We start from the raw sequence: 20,856 nt of genomic DNA, 5'->3' as shown, positions 1-20,856 counted from the left end.
TTGCTTTAATATAAACATTTTTCCATGTCACTGAAATGGTCACTTCTCTTTAGTGGCTACTTATGTTCCATAGTAATTGAACCAACCCCTGTTGATGGATCTTTAAGATGTCCCTATTTTCCCTATTATAAGTGGCGTCTAATGAATGTCCTTGTGTGCCCTTCTGCATACATTTCGGGGTGAAATTGTTGGATCAGAGTGTGCATGTTGCCAGGAGAAGGTCATGCATCCTTGCCAGCTGGTGAGGCTGTTGCCCATCACCTTTGACATGGCATTTGATATGGCAGTTTAGCAAAGGTCTCTTCCAACTGGATAGTTGAAAAATGACATCTTGTTTCAATTTATATTTCTCCGATTACTAGTGATAGCGAACATTTGTCACATCTTTAATAGTTGTTAATATTTTTTCTTGTATAAGTTGTCCAATATTTACATCTTTTTCTATTGGAAGATCAGTGAGAATTTTGAATATAGGGCCTTTTACATAATAGGCTTAGCTGATAAAAAGGGACATTTTATGGGGTGTATCTATTTTCATTTAATAAGTAACACTTGAAATTCTGGCTTAAAAATAAACAGAAAAAAAAATGAACAGAAATCCTGTTTTCTACCTCTTAAACATTTCAGTTCTTCAAAGTAATCTTGTGAAAATGTCTGTTTCAGGGATTACTGTATCTTCATGACAGTCCTTTGAAATTATTTCTGATCTCATAATTTAATTTTAGACTGAGCCAGAAATGTATGAATTTAAACAAATGCCCTAAATTCAGAGAATAAGCTCGTATTTTCACAAACTAACAAGGTAAAGCCAACCGAAGAAGCAAATCATTAATCTCTAGAAAAGGTTAAATTTTCTAACCTATAGAAAGTTTAACTATATTTTGAAAATATTGATCAAATGTTCAAAATATCTAGACTAGGTAGCTATCCACACAAATCAAACTTTGTTCCACAAGCCTAGGAACAGAGAACTAGTTTTTCCAGGTCTCCAGAGGTGACAGATCAGACACCATGCATTTAAAGAGGTATTAGTGTTGAGTACATCTGTTCTTTTTATGGCCCACACGTAGATATACCACAGAAGCCCTCCTTAAATTTGAAGCCAGAGAGAGCGTCTCTGATCAGCAACAGTTTATCTTGGCAACTAGAGACCCAGCTGCTTGCCCAAGGACAATGGCTTCTGGATTACCAGGTCTCTGTTTGAGACAGGGATCTGGTGGGAATGTGGGAATAATAACTAAGATTTCTTGAGTGATACTTTGTGCCAGGCATTATGCTAAATGCATTATGTATACTATATTGATTCATTTAATCTTCACTACAACCCTCAAATAAGGAAATTGAAGCATAAACAGATTAAGTAACGTGCCCAAAGTCACACAGCTGCTAAGTGGTTGGAGCTGAGATTTGAACCTATGCATTTTGGCTCCAGAGCCCATGCTCTTAACCACAGGCTGCTCATAGAGATCAAATCACAGAGCCCTGTGATTAAACTAGGAAAAATAATTTGGCTGGCAGGCTAACCCTGGAACAAGTACTCATGAATTTTCTTGTTCAGGGAGGCTCTAGGACTGTTCCCACCCAACAGAAATCTGTTTTAGGGCTTCCCTGGTGGCGTAGTGGTTAAGAATCTGCCTGCCAAAGCAGGGGACATGGGTTCAAGCCCTGGTCCGGGAAAATCCCACATGCCACGGAGCAACTAAGCCCGCGAGCCACAACTACTGAAGCCACACTACTGAAGCCCATGCGCCTAGAGCTGGTGCTCTGCAACAGGAGAAGCCACCACAATGAGGAGCCCACGCACCGCAACTAGAGAAAAGCCCGCACACAGCAACGAAGACCCAATGCAGCCCAAAATAAATGAATAAAGTAAATAAATTTTAAAAAGAAATCTGTTTTATCTTTCCATTGTTCAGTTGCTAAGCATTAGATGTGTGACCTTGGGCAATTTGCTTGACCTCATCTATGAAATGAGGCAAATACCACCTTCCCTGATCACCTTGCGGAGTTGGGCTGAGGATTATGTGGTGTAATGCAGCATTTCCCTGACCCTGAAGCAGACCGTGTGCATCAGAAGCACCCGGGAAGCTTGTTAGAGCTACAGATACTGAGGCCCCATCATCTGTCCTCAACCAGGATCTCTGGTGGTGAGGCTTGGGCAGCTTTATTTTTAACAAGTTCTCTTAGTATTTCAGATGGGCAGCCAGTTTGGGGATCCACTTGGCATAATATCCATGGACACATTTGTAAACTTGTTAAATGCTAGGCAGATACTCTGTGTGCCTCTTCTCTTGCACTCAGATGTCACAGAAATCCAAAACCAGTTTGGTTTCTCATGGCTTGAGTTTATAGCAGTTCAGCAAACTTTTATTGAGCAGCTGCTAGGTGCAAAACCCTGTGCCGGGCTCTGGAAGAGTGACAAGGATAGAAAGCCACTTATTGCTGAGGCCCAGTGGAACTGGCGGCTTAGTAGTGTCAGCCAGTACTCCTGTCCCTCAGGATCATTTCTCCTCTCTGCACCTTTCAGGTGAACTCCAGTTTGCCTTTGTATGCTTCCTGCTGGGGAACGTGTACGAGGCATTCGAGCACTGGAAGCAGCTCCTGAACCTTCTGTGCCGGTCAGAAGAGGCCATGGTGAAGCACCACACCCTTTACGTCAACCTCATCTCCATCCTGTACCACCAGCTTGGTGAGATCCCCGCCGACTTCTTTGTGGACATTGTCTCCCAGGACAACTTCCTCACCAGCACCTTACAGGTGAGCAGGCTTTTGGCTGACACCCAAGTGGGTCAGAATTAAGGCCAGGGTGTGTGAAAGTGCCCTTGGAGGCTTACCTTTTTTTTTTTTGCTGTTCTTTCCTGAGCCAAGTTGTCATCATTTCAGTTTCCTAATAGTAGGTTGTTCCCTGGTTCTCTCTCCTACTTGATTATAAGCTCCTTAATTCCAGAGACCCTCTCTCCTTCTCTCCGCCTCGCCCCCCAAGGTGCCTAGCACTGGGGTACTTGGAATTTGAGTCAGCCCCACCCCTTGAGCAACTCGGCTCAAAACAGTTTTTATTTCTGCCTCCCTGTAGCTGTAAGTTGCTGCAAACCAGTAGGACAGAGTTTTGAAGCTAGTTATTCCCAGGGAAACATCTGCAGCTCCTTAGATCTCATTTAGGCATTAAAGTAACTTTGATTTCCTGTTCAAACAAAATGTGCCAGTTTCTTCAGAGATTCTCTGACAGAAAAAGTGAAATTTGCTTTTAACTCAGCAATTAAATTTTCATTATGAGTGATAATGAGGGAAGAAGCTTCAAACAACTTACAGTCTCCATCCTGTGCTATTTCCTCCCTTTGCAAACAGATTAGCTTCCTTTATGTTCTTGGGACAGCCTCTGTCACTCACATTGTGTAACTTTCTCAAGTATAGAAGAGGCAGAAGCTGCAGGCTGTCAGTTTCCATACTTTCTGTTTCATGACTTTTTTTTCACTGTGTGTGAGACCCCCACAGGCCTGCTCCTTAAAAGGTGGCTATTCACTAACCTCTCACTCCCACCCATGGTAAGGGAAGGAATGAACAGTCATTAAATGCCTGTGGCATTTAATAGGCACCATGCTTATCTCTTTATATGGGTTCCCTCATTTAATCTCTCTGGAGCACGTGAGACAGGGAGGATTATTCCCATTTTACAAATGAGAACGCTGAGACTCAAAAAGATTAAATCATTAATATAAGGTCACACAGCTGGTAGGTGGCAGAGTCAGGATTTGTACCCAGGCCTGAGTCTTGGTTTAAGGCCTATGCTTATGCCCCTACATACCGAATACAGTGTAGATCCCTGCCCCCCCCACCGAAAAGAGTCTTGATTGACATTAGTGGACATACCTATCAGGGGCCTGTTTCTCAGAGATACAGAATACTTTTCTAAAACCAGCATTCTGTTGGAAGAGTCCCTGTGATCAGGCAGCTGACATAAACCTCTGAAGTTGAAGGACTTGTGTGGACCATGGGGATGAGTCAGTCAGGCTGATGGTTTGAGCCTGGTGTATTCCACTTCATGAGAGTTATAAAACTGCCCTTTTATTGGTTCTTGATATCACAGAGAAATTAAATCCCTTTAGCCTTCCTCTGCAGGGGAAATCGCCCCAGTTACTGGGTCATGGGTTGCAGAGCAGTAGGAGGCAGCAGCCTGCTAACTGGCCTCTGGCAGCGGGAATACGTGCTGCCCTTGTGATATGCCCTAGTGCTGTCGTGCAAACATAGGAGGGCCGCAGTGTGTCGTTGGCTGTCCAACCATTGTCAGCATGACCAGCAGCTGAGCTCTCATTGCTGAGGCTTTGTTGCCAGCAATGATTTACAAAGCAGAAAGGGCCCAGCTGGATTGCTCGATGTCCAGGTAGGGTGTGCAAAGCTGATGATTAGAAGAATTTTGTCTTTGGACTTTTCACCAAGAAAATTTGATGTCATTATTTGGAAAAATCCAGGACATGTGCCTTAAAAAAAATATATCAACACCTGTTTTTTGTTTTTTAAAGCACATTCTCTGCATTCAAAGACGTTATTCTTTTTTTGTTTTTTTTTTAATTAATTAATTTATTTTTGCTGTGTTGGGTCTTCGTTTCTGTGCGAGGGCTTTCTCTAGTTGTGGCAAGTGGGGGCTACTCTTCATCGCGGTGCGCTGGCCTCTCACTATCGCGGCCTCTCTTGTTGGGGAGCACAGGCTCCAGATGCGCAGGCTTAATACTTGTGGCTCACGGGCTTAGTTGCTCCGCGGCATGTGGGATCCTCCCAGACCAGGGCTCGGACCCGTGTCCCCTGCATTAGCAGGCAGATTCTCAACCACTGCGCTACCAGGGAAGCCCCCTCAACACCTGTTTTTTAAGCATCCTTTCTTTATATACAACGTTCTTCTCAGAGTGTTGAGGAATATGTATATGAGTTAGCCTGTTTCTTAGAGGTACAGAGCACTTTTCTAAAACCAGCATACTGTTGGAAGAGTCCATGTGATCAGGCAGCTGACATAAAACTCTGAAAGTTGAAGGACTTGTGCAGAAGCATCTCTTCATTGATTTAGCAGGCGTTTGCTGTGCACCTGTTGTATACAAGGCCCTGTTCTAGGATGGGAAATGTAGCTCTGGGCAAGACAGACAGAGTCCCTGACTTGGAGTTTAGATTTTGGTGGGAAAGTAAACAAATGAATTAACCAGATAACTCCAGGTAGCCCTAAGTGTTTTAGAAGGCAGTACCATTTTCCTAACCCAGGCCTTTTGGTCTCATCTAGACTGCATCAGAGTTTATCAACTTCCATGTTTACCCCCATCAGTCCATCTGTCTCCCACACTGCCACCAAAATGCACCTCTGATTCTATTTCTCTGTGGTCCTCGTTGCCTAAAAAGTTAAAAGCCCAAACCTAAGTGATAATACCCATTCTGATCGGGCTCCTAATCTGTTTTCCAGCTTTTCCTTCCTTTCCCTATTTTCCACCATCAACTCCAGCAGCAGTGGTCTCCTTGTAAGTTGCCAGACATGCCATGCTGTTCCATGCCTTCCTCTTTTTTTTTTAATTGTAAAAAATACGTAACATGAGATTTACCCTCTTAATTTTTTAAGTGTACAGTACAGTACTGTTAACTATATGCAGAGAGGATCTCTAGAACTTTTTCATCTGGCACGACTGAAACTTTGTACCCATGTTTCATGTCTTCTTAACTGAACCTGATTTTCCCTCCGCCTGTACTTGTTGATCCTACAGGATGCCCTCTAGGCATCCCTCTCTGTGGTGCCATCCCTGATATCTCCCTCCTTTCCATACTATTAGCCTACTTTGTACGTGTCACTATTATATTGCACAGGCTGTGCTTGTGAAATGTATATATTGTCTGCCTGACTTCCCCACTGAGCCATGGGCTTTTACCAGACGCCTATTTTTTGTTCATCTGGTTATATGCAACACCTACTTGAGGCCTAGCACTGATCTCACTTTGTGTTATTGGGTGTTTTTAGTGCATAATTCCTGTGGCAGTGTGAACAGATGACCCTGCTATGACAGGTGTAAACAGTGAAGTCTGGTCAAAGGGCATTAGGAGCACCAGAGAGGGGTTGGTTGGTTCATTCAGGCTGGAGTTGAGATTTGAGGAGACAGAGAGTCAGGAATGGCGTTTTTGTGAAGGGGGGCATTTGATCGTGAGCTTGAAGGATGACACAGATTTCAATGGGCAAAATGCAGAAAGGGTATTTCAAAACTTTTCTCTTTTTTGATGGCAAGTTTCACTGATGCCATCTTGGCAGTGAGATCCTGTCACCCTACACACAGGCACTCACTCCGGGTGTTTGTGAGTGAATGAATCAGCCCATAAAAGCCTTCCTTAGCCAGCCGCCTGCTCTCCCCGCAGGTCATCAAGTAAGTGGAACTGGCTTTCTTACTTCAGAGTTTAAATGGCTGCTACACATGGAGAGGGACTGGTGTTTGTGTGTGAGCACTTAAAGACAGCCACATTAGCTTGTGTAAAATCAGCGACATAATGCCCTCTGCCAGTAGAGGCCCCTTTGAATAGATGCCACTGATTTTTACAAATCCCATGGATTAGCTTGAGTAAAAATTATTTGTTTTATAAAAATAGATACAGTTTTTTCTTTTATTTGAAGCAAGCTTGAGTCATCATAATTTGTTTAAAACCAATGAAAGGATAATCTGAATTTAATAGTATGTTATAAAGTCAATTATGTACAAAATAAGAATTCTTATTACTGATTGCATAGCATTTAGGCATATAGTCATGTAACCTGGTTTTTTTTAATACTTTTAGTCGCAATAGGCCACTAAATAGGCTCTCCAGCTTCATTTCTTGCCAGTATTCGAAATACTAGTGTCCACCTTTAACTCTCGAGGGAAAACACTAGCTCTGACAATGATGTCTGTAGTACCGGCATACCTTGGAGATATTGTGGGTTTGGTGCTGGGCTACCACAATAAAGTGAATATCACCAAAAGTGAGTCACATGAATTTTTTGGTTTCCCAGTGCATATAAAAGTCATGTTTACTCTATACATAGTCTATTAAGTGTGCAGTAGCATTATGTCTTAAAAGAAAATACCTTAGTGAAGCACTTTATTGCTAAAAACTGCTAACCGTCATCTGCGCCCTCAGTGAGTCGTAATCTTTTTTTTTTTTAACATCTTTATTGGAGTATCATTTCCTTACAATGGTGTGTTAGTTTCTGCTTTATAACAAAGTGAATCAGCTATACATATATATATATATCCCCATATCTCCTCCCTCTTGCATCTCCCTCCCACCCTCCCTATCCCACCCCTCTAGGTGGTCACAAAGCACCAAGCTGATCTCCCTGTGCTATGTGGCTGCTTCCCACTAGCTATCTATTTTACATTTGGTAGTGTATATATGTCCATGCCACTCTCTCACTTCGTCCCAGCTTACCCTTCCCCCTCCCCGTGTCCTCAAGTCCATTCTCTATGTCTGCATCTTTATTCCTTTCCTGCCCCAAGGTTCTTCAGAACCATTTTTTTTTTTTTTTAAGATTCCATGTATATGTGTTAGCATACGGTATTTGCTTTTCTCTTTCTGACTTACTTCACTCTGTATGACAGACTCTGGGTCCATCCACCTCACTACAAATAACTCAATTTCGTTCCTTTTTATGGCTGAGTAGTATTCCATTGTGTATATGTGCCACATCTTCTTTATCCATTCATCTGTGGATGGACACTTAGGTTGCTTGCATGTCCTAGCTATTGTAAGTAGAGCTGCAATGAACATTGTGGTACATGACTCTTTTTGATTTATGGTTTTCTCAGGGTATATACCCAGTAGTGGGATTTAGTTTTTTAAGGAACCTCCATACTGTTCTCCACAGTGGCTGTATCAATTTACATTCCCACCAACAGTGCAAGAGGGTTCCCTTTTCTCCACACCCTCTCCAGCATTTATTGTTTGTAGATTTTTTGATGATGGCCATTCTCACTGGTGTGAGGTGATACCTCATTGTAGTTTTGATTTGCATTTCTCTAATGATTAGTGATGTTGAGCATCCTTTCACGTGTTTGTTGGCAATCTGTATATATTCTTTGGAGAAATGTCTATTTAGGTCTTCTGCCCGTTTTTGGATTGGGTTTTTTTTTTGATATTGAGCTGCATGAGCTGCTTGTAAATTTTGGAGATTAATCCTTTGTCAGTTGCTTCATTTGCGAATACTTTCTCCCATTCTGAGGGTTGTCTTTTCGTCTTGTTTATGGTTTCCTTTGCTGTGCAAAAGCTTTTAAGTTTCATTAGGTCCCATTTGTTTATTTTTGTTTTTATTTCCATTTCTCTACAAGGTGGGTCAAAAAGGATTTTGCTGTTATTTATGTCATAGAGTGTTCTGCCTATGTTTTCCTCTAAGAGTTAGATAGTGTCTGGTTTTACATTTAGGTCTTTAATCCAGTTTGAGTTTATTTTTGTGTATGGTGTTAGGGAGTGTTCTAATTTCATTCTTTTTTTTTTTTTTTTTTTTTTTTAGAAATGGCTTTTATTTATTTATTTTTGGCTATGTTGGGTCTTCGTTTCTGTGCGAGGGCTTTCTCTAGTTGTGGCAAGCAGGGGCCACTCTTCATCGCAGTGTGCAGACCTCTCACTATCGCGGCCTCTCTTGTTGCGGAGCACAGGCTCCAGACGTGCCGGCTCAGTAGTTGTGGCTCACAGGCTTAGTTGCTCCGCAGCATGTGGGATCTTCCCGGACCAGGGCTCGAACCTGTGTCCCCTGCATTGGCAGGCAGACTCTCAACCACTGCGCCACCAGGGAAGCCCTCTAATTTCATTCTTTTACATGTAGCTGTCCAGTTTTCCCAGCACCACTTATTGAAGAGGCTGTCTTTTCTCCATTATATATTCTTGCCTCCTTCATCAAAAATAAGGTGACCATAGGTGCTTGGGTTTATCTCTGGGCTTTCTATCCTGTTCCATTGATCTGTATTTCTGTTTTTGTGCCAGTACCATACTGTCTTGATTACTGTAGCTTTGTAGTATCCTCTGAAGTCCGGGAGCCTGGTTCCTCCAGCTCTGTTTTTCTTTCTCAAGATTGCTTTGGCTGTTCGGGGTCTTTTGTGTTTCCATACAAATTGTGGAATTTTTTGTTCTAGTTCTGTGAAAAATGCCATTGGTAGTTTGATAGGGATTGCATTGAGTCTTTGGGTAGTATAGTCGTTTTCACAATGTTGATTCTTCCAATCCGAGAACATGGTCTATCTCTCCATCTGTTTGTATCATCTTTAATTTCTTTCATCAGTGTCTTATAGTTTTCTGCATACAGGTCTTTTGTCTCCTTAGGTAGGTTTATTCCTAGGTATAGTCGTAATGTTTTTGGTTTGAAATATTTTGAGAATTACCAGAATATGACACAGACACAAAGTGAGCAAATGCTGTTGGGAAAATGGTGCTGATAGACTTGCTCAATGCAGGGTTGCCACAGACCTTCATTTTGTAAAAAATGCAATACCTGAGAAGTGCAATAAAACAGCATATGCCTGTGTTTTTGTCATAACACCAGCTCTGATAAATTTCACGTGCCTACTCCTGCACCTCCTGCCATCAACTATCACTTCTGCACACTTACTGTGCATTATTTCATTTAGCCCTCACAACAATGCTAGAAGTTAAGTATATAATCCCATTTTATAGATGAGAAGACAGGCACAGGGAGGTCACATAATTTTGCCTGAGTTTGTCAGAGCTAGTGGATGGCAAGGCTGAACTTTGATTCTAAAGCCCACTGTGGTGGGCTCCCATATATGATTAGAACCCAGGATGAAACATCCCAAATTCTTTAAACTGACCTCAGAAAACATGATTCTGCTGCTTTTCGCCTTCTTGGTATTGTTGTGAAGTGATAGTCTTGCTTTTAACACCACTTACTTCTTCTGCAAGTGGAAATAAAATGTACTACCTCTGGCTAGTTTCATTCTAAGTTGAATAATCATGTGGGAATTGAAAAAATTAGGAAATTTCATCTTTTTGGTCTAGCCACAAAATAGGATAAGCAGTGACTCAGCTATCTACCGTGGTATTTTGAATTTCTCAAGGTGACCTGACTGAACTCAATTTATTTAACTGGGGTTTAAAAGAAAGCTTTCACATTTCTGACTAAAGTACAATTTTACAATATATAGACTTAATGGTAAAAGTATTAATACCTTTTTTTTTTAATTTGAAGAAAAATACCCAATGGGTGTGCTTTTAGTTCTAAAGTGCAGATGTTTGTGAAATGTTATTATCCTTTTTCAAAAGTATTTTTAAAATATCCAGGATTAATATTCCCATATTAAGATGATTCATTTCTCAGTGATTTTAAAAAGTTTACTTGTTTCACTTAAGTAAATAAAATAACCAGATCATTACTAAATTTATATAAGAAGGCATACAATTAATCTAAAAACAAGAGAATCAAAGTAACTTGTTGTTTGGAAACCAGATACTGTCTAAACATCTCTTCTGAATTGTGAATTTTTAAAATAACAAGTTTGTAAACTATAGGGACAAAAATAGATCAATGGATGCCAGGGGCTAGGGTCAAGGGGAGGATTTGATCTGTAAGGGGGCAGTGTGAGGGAATATTTTTGGAGTGATGGAACGGTTCAGTATCCTGATTGTGATGGTATATGGGCCTTTAAACTCATAGACTGGATACCAAAAGAAAAAGCTATAAACAGATACCTATCTTGATTACATCATATAGTGGTTGCATGGGTGTATACATTTATCAAAACGAATTGAACACTTAAAATGGATGAATTTAATTGTATGTAAATTATGCATCAATAAAGTTGGTTTTTTAAAACGGGCAACCTAGGCTGTGACCTGGGTCCTGGAGGCCTGCAGAAGGGACAGTTCCAGAAGCACCTGGTCTCCAAGCCCCTTGGTTCCCCATAGGACACGGCTGAAAATATCAAGGATGTATTACGTCTGTGTCAAGACAAAAAGAAGGTTTTGGTAGGGAAGAAGGATTTCGATTTGCCTACTGGGACTGGATCTTGCTTGACATTTATCACTTGCTCAGCATTTATCACCATCCTTATCTGTACAATGGGAATAGTAATTTCCTATCCTACCTCCCAGTTTGTAGTAAAGATTAGACTGACAAGTTCTTTAAAAAGGACATAGTGCTTTTCAAATTAGAAGCCTTATTTTTCAGACTGAAGCCTTCAGTTATACCTGCCTCTAGTTGATGTTACCCCCATGGCGATGTTGGAGAGGTGGGTGGGAAGGATGAATGACGAGTATGCACCCAGCCTGTTCCAGTCTCTCACTGCTGGCCATCCCTACATCTCATTCATATCCATTCAGGGAGCATCCTGTGGGCCCCAACTCTATGCCAGGCCCTGGGCGATCTGCTGTGTGGGTCACATTGATAATTAGGAAGTGACCCCTACTCTGAAGGGGCACAGATCCCTGTGATGCAAGCAGAGTGTGAGAAATGCCATAAGGGATGCTCAGGCGCAGTCCTGGGGGAACAGAGGTTGGAGCAGTTCCTTTCAGCTTGGGCTTTTATAAGAGAACTGTCACAAGGAGATGGCTTGTGAGCCGGTGGCATTCAGGGGCCTGGTAAATAAGCCACGTCCTCCCCAGGACGAGTCCCTTATTCTGTCCAGCACCATCATGTAATTATCGAGCAATCATTTGGTACAGGCACTGTGCAAAAGGGACCCAGAAATAGATTTCATAGAACGTATGATCTTCTTCGTTCTTTTGTTCATTAAACATCCAATGGGTCCTTTTTATATGGCAGACTCTGTGCCAGGGGAGTGGGATGCAGGTAGGAAAAGGAGTCTCTGCTTTGGGGTTGCTCCTTGTCTCTTGGGAGAGCTCAATGGTAAATGGACGGTTACTGACTGAGAGTGAGGCTATGTCCCAAGTAACCCTGGGCACCGGGGGAGCACAGAGGAGCACCTGTTCCGTCTTTGGTCTGGGAAGACATCCCAAAGGAGGTGGCATCTGAACTGAGCTTGGGTCACTAGTAGAAATTAGTAGGTGAAGGAGGAGAAAGCAGGGGTGGAGAAGCATGTTATAAGCAGAGGGAAAAGCCTGTGTGAGTAGAGGCACAGAAGAGGCAATGGAGCATGTTTGGGCAGCTGCTCAATGTGGCAGGAGAGGAAGGGCTGTGTAGAGAGTAGTACAATTTACCATGTAAGGAGGGAGAACAGGAAGAGGCTTTTGCTAATTCAGCCAGCAGGCCCCCACCCCCAGGACCTCTGGGGGCAGACCCATGGGTGCACAGGGCCTCCAGCACTAATGCTGTTTGAAACAAGGCTTCTCTGCTTCCCATACCAGGCCCCTCCCCAGGGTTCAGCCAGCCTCACGTTCAATGCTCCAGAGCAAGCTCCATTAGCTGCCTATGGACAGGCCACCGGCTTCCCCACTGCCCTCTCACCAGTGAGCTCACACAGCCCCTCTAATTAGTTATTGATCTGGTATTTTGTTGTAGCTGTGCTTCCTGCTCCTGTATTTAGTCGATTCCCAAGTAATGAAACTAAATTCTGTAACCCCCCACCTTCTGCTTCTGAACTCCCCTCCCCGTCACTTCAGTCCCTGCTACCACCCCAACAAAGTGTCTCCAAGCAAAGACCACTGACCATGAGCCTCACTCCTGCTAACAGAAAGACAGTGGAGAGGCGGTTAGGAGGCGTGTTGTCCCTGGAAGCAGCTGCAGAGTACACCTGTTACCTCTGTCAGGTCAAGGCCCCTGGAGCCCAGATTCCTTCCTTGGTGGCCTGCGGGCCAGCTGTGACACGAAGGTGATGGGGATCAGATTGCTGCTTTCACCCTCATGCTGCTGTGTCTGGGGTGGTCTTGCAGGGAGCCAACGGGTAGTCTGGGAAAAACTGCTCCTTCCTTTCTGGTAATTTTGACCCAGCCATTTAACTCCCCTCAGCCTCCATTTCCATAAAATAGGCATCCTAGTGTGTCTTCCCAGGGCCTTGTGAGGATCCATTGGACTACTCTATGAAACTTCTTTGAGAACAATAAAATAGTGTGAGAAGGAGTAATGGGTTTGCTGTCATTCTTAGAGAAGCGGTTGAGATCCGGGACAATCTGGAATGGAGTTTCAGAGGTAGGGAAAATTATTCTGTTTGCCCCTGCCCATGTTTATATTAGACGAAACTGAATTTAAAAGAACATCAAAACAAGGGATTAATATCCGAATATATAAAGAACTTCGATGACTCAACAACACAAATAAAAAAACCTGATCAAAAAAGGGCAAAAAGGGCTTCCCTGGTGGCGCAGTGGTTGAGAGTCCGCCTGCCGATGCAGGAGACACGGGTTCGTGCCCCGGTCCGGAAAGATCCCACATGCCACGGAGCGGCTGGGCCTGTGAGCCATGGCCGCTGAGCCTGCGCGTCCAGAGCCTGTGCTCCGCAACGGGAGAGGACACAACAGTGAGAGGCCCGCGTACCGCAAAAAAAAAAGGGCAAAGGACTTGAATAGACTTTTCTCCAAGGAAGATATACACATGGCCAATAAATACATGAAAAGATATTCAGCATCACTAATCCTTAGGGAAATGCAAATCAAAACCACAATGAGACACCACACCCATTTGGGTAGCTATTGTAAACAAACAAACAAAAACAAAATAACAGATACTGAAGAGATTCTAGAGAAATTGGAACCCTCGTTCATTGCTGATGGGAATGTAGAATGACACAGCCACTGTGGAAAACAGTATGGTGGTTCCTCAAAACATTAAACAGAATTACCTTATGATCCAGAAACTCCACTTCTGGGTATATACCCCAAAGAATTGAAAGCAATGACTCTGTAAGAGATATTTTTATATCCGTGTTCATAGCAGCATTATTTATAATAGCCAAAAGGTAGAAACAACCCAAATGGCCATTGACAGATGAGTGGGGAAAAAATGTGGTATCTACATACAGTGGCATATCATTCAGCCTTAGAAAGGAAGGAAATTCTGGCACTCCCTACATGAGTGAACCTTGAGGACATTATGTTAAGTGAAATAAGTCAGGCACAAAAGGACAAATATTGTATGATTCCACTTACATGAGCTACCTAGAGTAGTCAGATTCATGGAGAGAAAGTAGAATGGTGGTTACCAGGGGCTGGAAGCAGGGAATGGGGAGTTAATGGGTGTCGTTTCAGTTGGGCAAGATGAAAAAGTTCTGGAGATGGTTGGTGGTGATGGTTGTGTAATAATGTAAATATACTTAATGCCACTGGACTATACTCTTAACATGGTGAATATTATGTGTATTTAGTACAGTCTTTTAAATTATAATTTTTTTAATGTTTAAAATGGTAGATTTTGTGTTATGTATATATTACCACAATTTAAAAAAAACAAAGCTTTTAAGGGGAATAGAAACCTCAGATTGGCAGCCTGGGGCCCATTTAGATTAGAGCAGCAATTCACCCTCACTGGGTTAGGGCCTGGGATTTTATGGGATCCAGGGGCTTATAAGCACCCCCATGCCTTTCTTAGTACCAGCTGGTGTAGCTACTGCCTCTTTTTCTAAGTTACTGTCCAGGTGCCCAGTAGATCTCCCCGGAGAGCAGGGCCAGGGTGATGGCCCCGCTGGCCTTACTCTCAGTGGGGCATCTCTGCCCAAGATAGTAATTTTCCATTCTGGTCCTGCCCGAGCTTCTCAGCTGGGCTTGGACCTTCTTTCTTGGTTTGGGGGGAGCACAGTAGGTGTCCTGAGCCTGTGCCAGCAGCGGCTGATCCACCCACCCTGGAGAGCTGAACGCCACGAGGAAATTTCCACAGCTTTCTCAGCCCCTCTGTGTTCTCAGGAGTGACTTATCCTCTGTTCTCTGTAGGTTTTCTTTTCATCCGCCTGCAGCGTTGCCGTGGATGCCACCCTGAGGCAGAAAGCTGAAAAGTTCCAAGCTCACCTAACCAAGAAGTTTCAGTGGGACTTTGAGGCGGAGCCTGAGGACTGCGCCCCGGTGGTGGTGGTTCTTCCCGAGGGCGTGGGGACTGGCTAAGTGGAAAAGCTCTCAGCCAGAGGAGGCCCCTTCCCCACGGCTGCGGTCCTGGCTCCTCCATTCACCTGTCCTACTGGGACTTACTGGGGCAGCAGCCCTGCCAGGTTCTACAAAGATGGAGCCAGAATTCCCTCCTTCACCAATAAATAAGTTCCTTCAGTGCCAGCGAGGCTGTACCCCATCTAGAAGGCGCATTTGTGGGTTCGCCGTCAGCCTGGCCTCGGTGCTATAACCTAACTGAATTCCAGATGAGCTCTTGGGAGAGACCTGCCTCAGCAGCAGCCTGCTTCCTCCCAGAAGAGAAGAAGTTGAGCCAAAAGCCCAGGAGAACCGATTGTTTATTCCGTAGAACGATTAGAAACCCTGGAGTGCCCAGGAGTCTGAGATGTCAGTTGGTGACTTTTTAAAAGTTAATCAGAGGGTAATAGGGAGATGAGCCAGGATTTCTGCCTGCCCCTTGTTGGATGGGAATACGTCACAGAAAACATGGGTGTGTGACCACCCTGGAGCCCCAGGTTGGGGAGGGCATAACAGAAGACAGTTGGGTTGAATCTGACGAGTGGTCAGCTTTTGCTTTAAGTCCCTTTCTCCTGTCCAGAGGTCCCAGTGGATAATCTTTCAAGATCATTGCAGCCCCTGACCTCAGAGGCGTTGCTAGTGCCACACCCCTCCCATCTGCTCCGTTCTGAGGCCTCAGACCCAGAAGTGGGCCTTGGTGACCCTTTGAATGGCCCCATTCCTCACCAGAGCCAGCACGAGTGTTTCTGATGACCTGGAGATTCAACGACAAAAGAGAAAGGTTCTTGCTTTGTACAGGCTTCTTTGGCCCTGTTGAAGTTCTGTGCCTTTATTCAGAGCTCCAGAGATGACCTGGTCAGCCTGGGTCCACCCCCCGTCCTGCTGTAGGGCTGTCAGCCACAGGAGTGATGGTGCTCCGGTTTCCTGGGAGTCCTGAGGGCCCGCGCATCATACACACAGGCCCTGCCACCCTGACCTCACACTGTTGTACTGTGATCAGAGTCCCTGTGCTGCTCTCTCCCAAGGCTGCGGCTCACACTAGGTTTCTGAATAAGAATCCCCTCGGGTTAAGACTTTCGGTTCCACTTGTCTCCTTGGAATTGTTTTTCCAAGAGCATAACGTACATTAAAGTCTTGGAGTTGAGACTAAATCCCCTTGTGTGAGTCTCATAGTTCATCTGCCCAGTTCCCACCGCAGCCAGGCACCGTCCTTAGATGCACATGTCCTCCCTACCGGGCACCAGGAGACCCTGCCCAACCTCTGCAGGCTCTGGAGGAGGCAAGTGACCAGCGATGTCTCCTGTCACCAGCGGGGCTTCTGAGATGGGCACACCTGCAGGAATGATTGAGGCCCTGTATCTATATAGCAACCAGAAGGTTCACCTTGTGTGAATTTGCTGTTCTTTTTCTCCCCAAAGCCCAATCATCAGAACTACTGGGGAGCTTGTTAAAATTGCAGATTCCAAAGGAATAAAGCCCTGATCCATGCCGCAGCATAGACAAACCTTGGAAACACTGTGCAGAGTGAAAGAAGTTGGACGCAAAGACCACATGTTGTACGATTGCATTCTTATGAATCGTCCAGAGTTGACAAATCCTTAGAGACAGAGGGATTAGTGGTTACCAGGGGATGGGAGAGTGGGGAAGGGGGAGTGACTGCTAATGGGTACTGGGTTTCTTTTTGGGGTGATGACAAGGTTCTGGAAGTAGGTAGTGGTGGTGGTTGGCCAACCTTATGAGTATCATAAAAACCCATACAAGTGTATGCTTTAAAATGGTGAATTTTATGGTGTGTAAATTATATCTCAATAATTTTTAAAAGTTCAGACTCCCAAGTCCCACCATACAGGAACTCGGAGGCAGTGAATCTGGGTGCAGCCTGGGTTCTGAGGCACACTCAGTTTTGAGTTACTACCTAGGAGTAACAGCATTGCAATTTAGTACCTAGAGCTCCACTGGGACAATTTGTCTCCCACTGGCCTTGACAGGGCAGCATCTGGAAGTTGGATCATGTGACCTGTTCTCTAAGCTTGTTGGTCTTATGTCTGCACAGACACATACACCCCCCAACCGCGCCCACTCACACAAATGGGTTAAAGAAAAGCAGCTACAATGTATAAGTGCTCTGTTCTGTTAGTTCACTTAATCCTCACAACAGTACGTGGTAAGTGCTATTATTATCCCCATTTTACTGATAGGAAAATGGGCTCAGAGAGCTTCCGTCATTTTGCTAGGGTCCCACAGCTTGTAAGGATTGAGCTCAAGAGTCAAACCAAGCCCTTTGGTGTCCAGGGTCCGCACTCAGTACTGCATTCACTACTGTGATTTACTCCTTCCCTACCCTTGCATGTCCAGGACAGCTTGCTTTCTTCCTGCTTCCCCGGATCTAGCCTTGGCCCTGTTGACAGCCAGCTGTGTGACCGTGGGCAAGCCACTTACGTTCTCCGGGCTTCAGTGTATTTTTGTATAAAGTAAGAGAGTTTGCTTGGACTGAAGATTTCTGGTAAAGATACTCCAGGCTCCTTCAGGCTCCCTCCGCTTAAAAATGGAACCTTGTGTTTTAAATGTTTTCAAAGGGAAACTATATTTACATGAGATAATATGGCTGGGCTGACAAAAAAAAAAAACAATAGGTCTCTTGTTGGGGGCTAGAGTGACATAGATGCTGTGTCTTCTCCTTCTCCCAGCTGGCAGTCCTCTGTGTCTTTGATGAATAAAAAATGTGAAAACAAATTAATTATTACTTAATACTTGCAGTATTTTTGGAAAGCAGAAACCTTGAAAACTGAGAACCAGTGGCGTTGCTGATCTCTAAGCTCCCTTCCAGTTCTAACACATCTAAAAGTGAAGCTATTGGCAGGAGCTGGCCTGATTTTAAAATCCCCTCAAATGCAGGCCTCCTGGGGTCTGGCTCTTGTTTGCGAGGCTGCTTTATCCTATTAACAGAATCAGCAGAGGTAGCGACTTTCCAACCCCTTCTGCTGTCCCCGTGACAAACCCTCGCTGCTCATAGCCCCGGTCCGTCTAATTTCTTACCACTTGAGCAGTGGAGGAGTTCCCGCCGCTGATTGCCTCTTACCATCGGTAATTATTTTCCCAACGTCATCCCTTTATAAATATTATTTAATATTCTCAGGGTGCTCTGACATGTTGGTTTCTCCAACTAATCAGACTTTGGCTTGACCAAGATGCCATCCCCTGCTGAAACGGGGGCTGGCAATGCAGAGGATGCCGTGGCAAAGCCATCGCTGAGTCACGTCCGCCAGACTTAAAGCAGGACAGAGTTGGGCAGCTCACCTGAGCCACGTGCTAATACTGGGGGCCGCATGGTCCTGTGATTCTGCAGAACCACCCCCGCTGACCACGGCACTGCCTCACCTTGGAGTTCACCACATCTGGCCCAGGCAGTCTTTGTTGTCAGTAGGCCCTTCTAGACCCTTCTCCTCAACATCCAACGTCTGTCTCCGAGGTGGTTCATTCTCCCCACAAACCCTGGGCTCCTGCTCTGGACTGGCCTCCCTGCTGAGATGGGGTTGAGAGCCAAGGTAACATCAGCTGCTCCCTGCTGGGGGGTGGGGGAGGAGTGTGTCCAGCCCTCCCCCACCTGCTAGGCCTTCTGTCCTGTGTCCTCAGTCTGGTGCTCACCTGTGTAGACTCAACAGATTTCTCTGGAAAACAGGGATCCTCAGGGTTCTCAGGCTGTCAGTTAAAATGCTCGGTGGGAGGAAGGTGGGAGAAGTCGGTGGCTTCCCAGTCCAACGTCAGACGCCTGTTCGACAGGAGCTCCACAGGGGTCTCTTCCTCGGATCTCTGTCTTGCTTCTTCCCTCCGCACAATTTCTGCATTTTCCCTTTGTCCGCCTCCAGACGTTCTCACCTGGCTCAAGTCTGGACTCTCCACCGCTAAGGGTATGCCGACAGATGGAGTTTCATCTTGAGGAGAGGGAGCCATCCCATGAGAAGCAGAGAAAAATGTGGGACCTACACCAAAGAGCAGAGAGGCTGGGAGAGCTGTCTTCAAGGAGGAGGTCTCTGCATCCTTTAGAAGGGAGAGCTGGGACCGGTGGAAGGAACTGCAGGGGGCAGAGCTTGGCTTCATTCCTTCTCTACCCAACTAATACTTTCTGAGCTCCTGCCCCTGGGAGCTTACATTCCAGGGGGCGAGGGACAGGCAATAAGTGTAAGAAACAGACTGAAGAGTATGTTAGTTGTGAGAAATGCTCTGGAAAAAAAAAGAGCAGGATAAGGGAAGTTGGGAGTCCTGGCAGGGTAAGGGGACATGTTGCAATTTAAATGGGGTGACGCTTGAGCAAGGATTTGAAGGGGGTGAGCAAGGGAGCCATGTGGTTATCTGAGGGAAGTGTTCCAGGCAAAATGAAGTGAGTGCAAAGGCCCTGGGGCAGGAGCATGTCTGATGTGTTGGAGGAGCACCAGGGGGTCAGCATGGTGTGAGTGGAGAGATCAAGAAGAGAATGGAAGGAGAGAACATCTCGGAGGGTACAGAGCAATCAGATTGTCCAGGGCTTAGGGACTGTTGTAAGAATGTTGCATTTTACTCAGTGAAATGGGATCCATTAGAGGGTTTTAAGCAGAAGAGTGGCTTTTGTTTTAACAGGGTCACCAGCTGTCCTGTTGGACATAGACTGCAGGGGGCTGGGTAGAAGCAGGGAGACCAGTAAGAAGGCTAGTGCAGTGGAGGTGAGGGACGACGCTGGCTCAATCAGAGTGATATCAGGTATGCACGCTGGGGCTATTCATGACTCAGATCAGGGATGGACTGGATGTCTTCCAAGGACCCTTCTAGCCTGATAACCTCGCCTCTGAAGTCTCAGAATCTGGGCAGAATACTGACTCGTTGGGTCCTCCCACCCCCACCCTACAAGTCCCCTGTCTACTGTGCCATCAGGGATCTGCCAGCCCTGCCTGTTCCCAGATGTCCATGGTACTTTAGGGCAGGCGAGGCAATGGTGAAGGGCTGGAGAGGAACTCACAGGAGTTCTGGGCTGTCGGGGTGGAGGCAGGGGACTCAACGGCTCTGTTGAGAAGCCATAAATGAGTCAGGGCCGCGACAGGCTCTGGTCACACTGCCAGCGAGTGCTGAGGAGGGTCACACTTGCTGTTCAGGGGTTCTCGTGACTCACAGAGTTGAGGGCTGTTGGTACTAATTTGTCTTGGTCAAGAAGCGTTCACGCACCCATTTCCACCAGGGAATGTCCATGGACTTCAAGGTGACTAACGTGAGCTGGCATGGAGGGGAAGGTGCTCCCTCTTCTCTGCTGGGAACGTGCTGGATCCCTTATTCACCTTATTCAGGCAGAGCCGTAGGTCTTCAAGGAAGGTCTTATCATTCCTCATCGTACAGACAAGGAAACAAGGCTCAGAGAGGTGAGGCACAGGCTCACGAGTCTCAGAGCCAGAATCCCAGCCTGTCTGAGTCCGGCACGGCCCTGCCACCACACAGCTCTCCTTAATAAGAACGGTTACATAATCTGTGATAATTACCAGTGGATCCAAGGCTGCCAGCCTGATAACTGACAGTGTCAGCCACTTGCAAGGGTGGTGGGCAGGCCCCACTGGCCTCTTGGTTCATGACAGCTTGCTAATGTTTCCACCCAGACTCTTAGTGTCCGGAGCTGGCCTTGGGTACAATGGACTGACTGGCTCAGGCGAGGTGGCACCTGGGTGTGGTAGGCGGGGGAGCCGCATCTGGTCCAGAAGGAGTCTGCTTCTAGACTCTTTGTGGACCACTGGGGACCCCGAGGGGCTGCTCCGTCTGGGGCGCGCCTGAGTAGAGGCCTCTCCCACCCTGTCCTGCCAGAGTTGCTATTGAATTTGCAAAAGGTCTTTGCTTTAC

General features: G+C 45.5%; 1 protein-coding gene across 3 annotated transcripts in view; it reads left to right on the top strand.

The window, feature by feature from the left end:
• AAR2 (AAR2 splicing factor) overlaps positions 1–20,856 on the top strand; it is a 67,164-nt gene that overhangs the window by 5,139 nt on the left and 41,169 nt on the right. For 2 of the 3 annotated variants that reach the window (XM_033433660.2, XM_012534135.3), the window contains exons 3-4: positions 2,528–2,757; positions 14,818–16,154. In XM_033433660.2, coding sequence (XP_033289551.1) covers positions 2,528–2,757; positions 14,818–14,985 — 398 coding nt within the window. In that variant the 3' untranslated portion in view covers positions 14,986–16,154. Of the gene's footprint in view, positions 1–2,527; positions 2,758–14,817; positions 16,155–20,856 lie in introns of those variants that run through there. The other variant, XM_049699341.1, reaches the window with a different exon arrangement.

The sequence above is a fragment of the Orcinus orca genome, chromosome 16, assembly GCF_937001465.1.
Source record: "Orcinus orca chromosome 16, mOrcOrc1.1, whole genome shotgun sequence".
Taxonomy (NCBI): Eukaryota; Metazoa; Chordata; class Mammalia; order Artiodactyla; family Delphinidae; genus Orcinus; species Orcinus orca.
Note: the sequence above shows the minus strand (reverse complement) of the source record. Positions and strands in the feature narration are given on the sequence as shown.